The 3,115-nt window shown below is 36.6% G+C and overlaps 1 protein-coding gene across 1 annotated transcript; it reads left to right on the forward strand.

The window, feature by feature from the left end:
• Window positions 1–748: 748 nt before the first annotated feature.
• On the forward strand, window positions 749–1,904 carry LOC115980607 (probable transcription factor At5g28040). Its single transcript, XM_031102838.1, has one exon. It carries the CDS (start codon window positions 749–751, stop codon window positions 1,862–1,864), a length of 1,116 nt encoding a protein of 371 aa, XP_030958698.1. The 3' UTR covers window positions 1,865–1,904.
• The last annotated feature ends 1,211 nt before the right edge of the window (window positions 1,905–3,115 follow it).

Here is a 3,115-nt window from a genome sequence, read left to right on the forward strand (position 1 = left end):
ACCTTAACGCTAATAAAATCACAGAGCAAAAGAAAGCAAAGATGAATTACGTGTTGGCTATGTTGAATGTTTTGACCATTTTTTATTTATTTATGTGAATCTGTTTTGACCAAATTCATATCATTGTTCTAAAATCGTCACAATCCACTTATAATAATTAAATGCCATGTTAATTAGTTCACATGGTACTTCCACATCATTGCATATAAATTCTTGTGTGGGATTGTCTCTCATGAATTCTTTTGTACAATTATAACTATTAGTATAAGTGATAATAGTTACACACACTGTCTCAATGGGACATGTAGTTAAAATCGTGTTTTCATTAATTAAAATTGTACAATTACACAATTGCGTTGCACATAATTTTACAATTTTATATTGTAACTAAAATCTTATTTTCAAAACATGATTTTAACTATAACATGTATGACAATAATTAACTAGTAGTATATAAAGCCTTTTTGATGCGAATCGCACGTGGACCACAAACAGATAGTAGCTAACAAGTGTCCGATTCCTTTGTTTTGCAACCAATGGTGTGCAATGTTTTGTGGCCGGAATCCTAGTCTTGTTTAAATAGAAAATTCCAACAAACGTTTATTTTTGTCTGGTTCCAAATCACTAATATCTTTTAGAAGTTTGCTGAACCGTCCATACCAACTCTTTTTTTCTTTTTTTGCTGACAAGTTCCAACCCATAAAATTTCATAAAAACAATTCATATCATTTCATTAAAATGTATGAAAATGCTTTCTTCATTGGTTGGCTGGATTATACCCTCTTCCTCTTCCTCTTCCTCTTCCTCTTCCTCTTCTTCCTCCCAATACGACGAAAAAGAAGATGATGACACAAAAAACGACAGCATTTCAGCTAAACCTATCGATAACATTGATGAATCCATTGATGATCCCAAAATTCCAGTTGGAATCGCCGTCCGCTCCACCCCTATAGTCACAATTGCACTTCCTGCCACTGCGGCCACCCCTATAGGCAACCCTCCAATCACAGCCACCACCACAACCACTACTATAATTGTGAATTCAAAACGACAGCGTGTTGAGAATGAGAACAAGAACGATGCATGGGCCATGCAGGAAGAGAAAAGGCATGTGGACTATTCTCGGAGACTGATTCAACGGATTTGGACTAACGAGGATGAGATTGAGCTCCTACGAGGCTTCCTTGAGTTCACAACACAGCGTGGCTCCACAAATTACAATGTCACCAAAGAATTCTACGATCAAATCAGGTCCAAACTTCAGGTTGAGTTCAACAAGAACCAGCTCTCTGATAAGCTCAGCAAGTTAAAGAGAAAGTACAAAAGAATTCTTGAAAAAATCAACCCAGACAAAGAGTTTTCTTTCAAGACCGCACATGAACAAGCCAGGTTTGAAATTTCTCGTAAGATCTGGGGTGATATTGTTGGCCGAATTGGCGTTGAAGATAGCATGTTGGATGAGGATGAACCGAGTTCTAGCCTTAATGACATTAATCTTGTCAATGTTAAGGTGGAGGATGAGGAAGTTATGGGTGATTTTAGGCCATGGAAGCGACCAAAGTCTCTGTCTGGTTTGAAAATCAATGAGAAGCACGTTTCGAACAATGGTACTTTGCCAAATGACATTGAAAATGGGAATAATGACGTAGCGAGCTTGATTGAGGATACGGTGAAGAGTTTATCACCATTGTTTCAAGAGCTGTTGAGCAATGCATTGAGTCCAACGCAATGGAGTCCTGATGGGGTGGATGAGAAGTGGAAGGAGCAAAAGATTAAGGAGTTGGAGGTGTATTCAAAGCGTTTGGAGTTGGTGCAGGATCAGATTAAAACAACATTGGAGGAATTGAAGTCTATGGGAGGTTGATGGAGGATATATTTGGGTTTGAATTCGAACATATGCAGACTTTTTGAGTCTTAAGCTTTTACTTTTTTGTCACAAAATTTTCTTGGTGATTGATCACTAGTTGATAGTGTAGCAAGTAATAATTGAGATTTTGGTTTATATATCTTTTATTGAATTTTATTAAAATGGTATTTTAACAATAATTTCTGAAATTTGATAGTATGGTCATACTGTTTGGATACAATTTGCCCAATGAATTATCATCCCATGCATAGGTTGTTTTTGTTTTTATGCATTAGCTAGACTCGTTGAATTCAATTGTTCATCTAAAGATCATGTCCAAGTAACAATTTAGGGCTGATTTGAAGCAGGGATGGCAAAAATTTCCAAACCTGCTTGACATGTACTGCCTTACGCAGATTTTTCCTGCCCTTACCTCAACAAGAGATCCCGCACACACGGTTTTAGGTGCGGTCCATGGAGTGAAGCCACTAGCACTGATCCCCCTCCTCGAAGCATTGTCGACGCAATGACTCCATGCACCAACGAGAGGGACCCATAGTAGGCGGTGTTGGACTTCACGGACGGAATATTGAAGCGCTCTGTTACGCTGATCACTATCCCACGCTCCCAGTCCTCCTTGTCTCATAGTCTCTCTCTGAAGTTTGTAGGAGATGTTACAAAGATAGCAGAAGTTATCTTTAGTATGATGGCATCTCCCTAGGGGGGTTTGTAAGACCTGGGGGTAGATTTAGGGTATATTTCCAACCATGATTTAAAAAAAAAAAAAAAAAAAAAAAAAAAAAAAAAAAAAAAAAAAAAAAAAAAAAAAAAAACAAGAAAAGTAGAGGAAGAGAGGGTTTTTGGGTTCTGCTAATTTTTATGGAGTTGGAAAGCACTAATTGGGCTTGTTGAGTTGGTTAATTGAGTTGGCAAGGACTAATTGGGCTAGCTAGCTAAGTCACATTTATGCAATTTTAGCTTAATACATTTTTATTTAAAAAAAAAAATTGTAAGTGATATATTGATAGGTTCACTGACCCTAATCTGCCAAAATTAAAAAGAAAAAGGGGAAACTATTTAAAATGTTGGGAAGCTAATACTTTGGAGAGGTTCCAATTGAGTATATTACATTAACTACTTTTAGTCATTCGTAATTTAGTATCCAATGTAAGACGTCATATCTTTACTAATCATATCATTTACATGTGAATATTACAATATAAAATGATTCGCTTGTTAATTTCGAGTTTCAACACATAAGTTTCTTGA

The sequence above is a fragment of the Quercus lobata genome, chromosome 3 (genome assembly GCF_001633185.2).
Source record: "Quercus lobata isolate SW786 chromosome 3, ValleyOak3.0 Primary Assembly, whole genome shotgun sequence".
In the NCBI taxonomy this organism is placed as follows: Eukaryota; Viridiplantae; Streptophyta; class Magnoliopsida; order Fagales; family Fagaceae; genus Quercus; species Quercus lobata.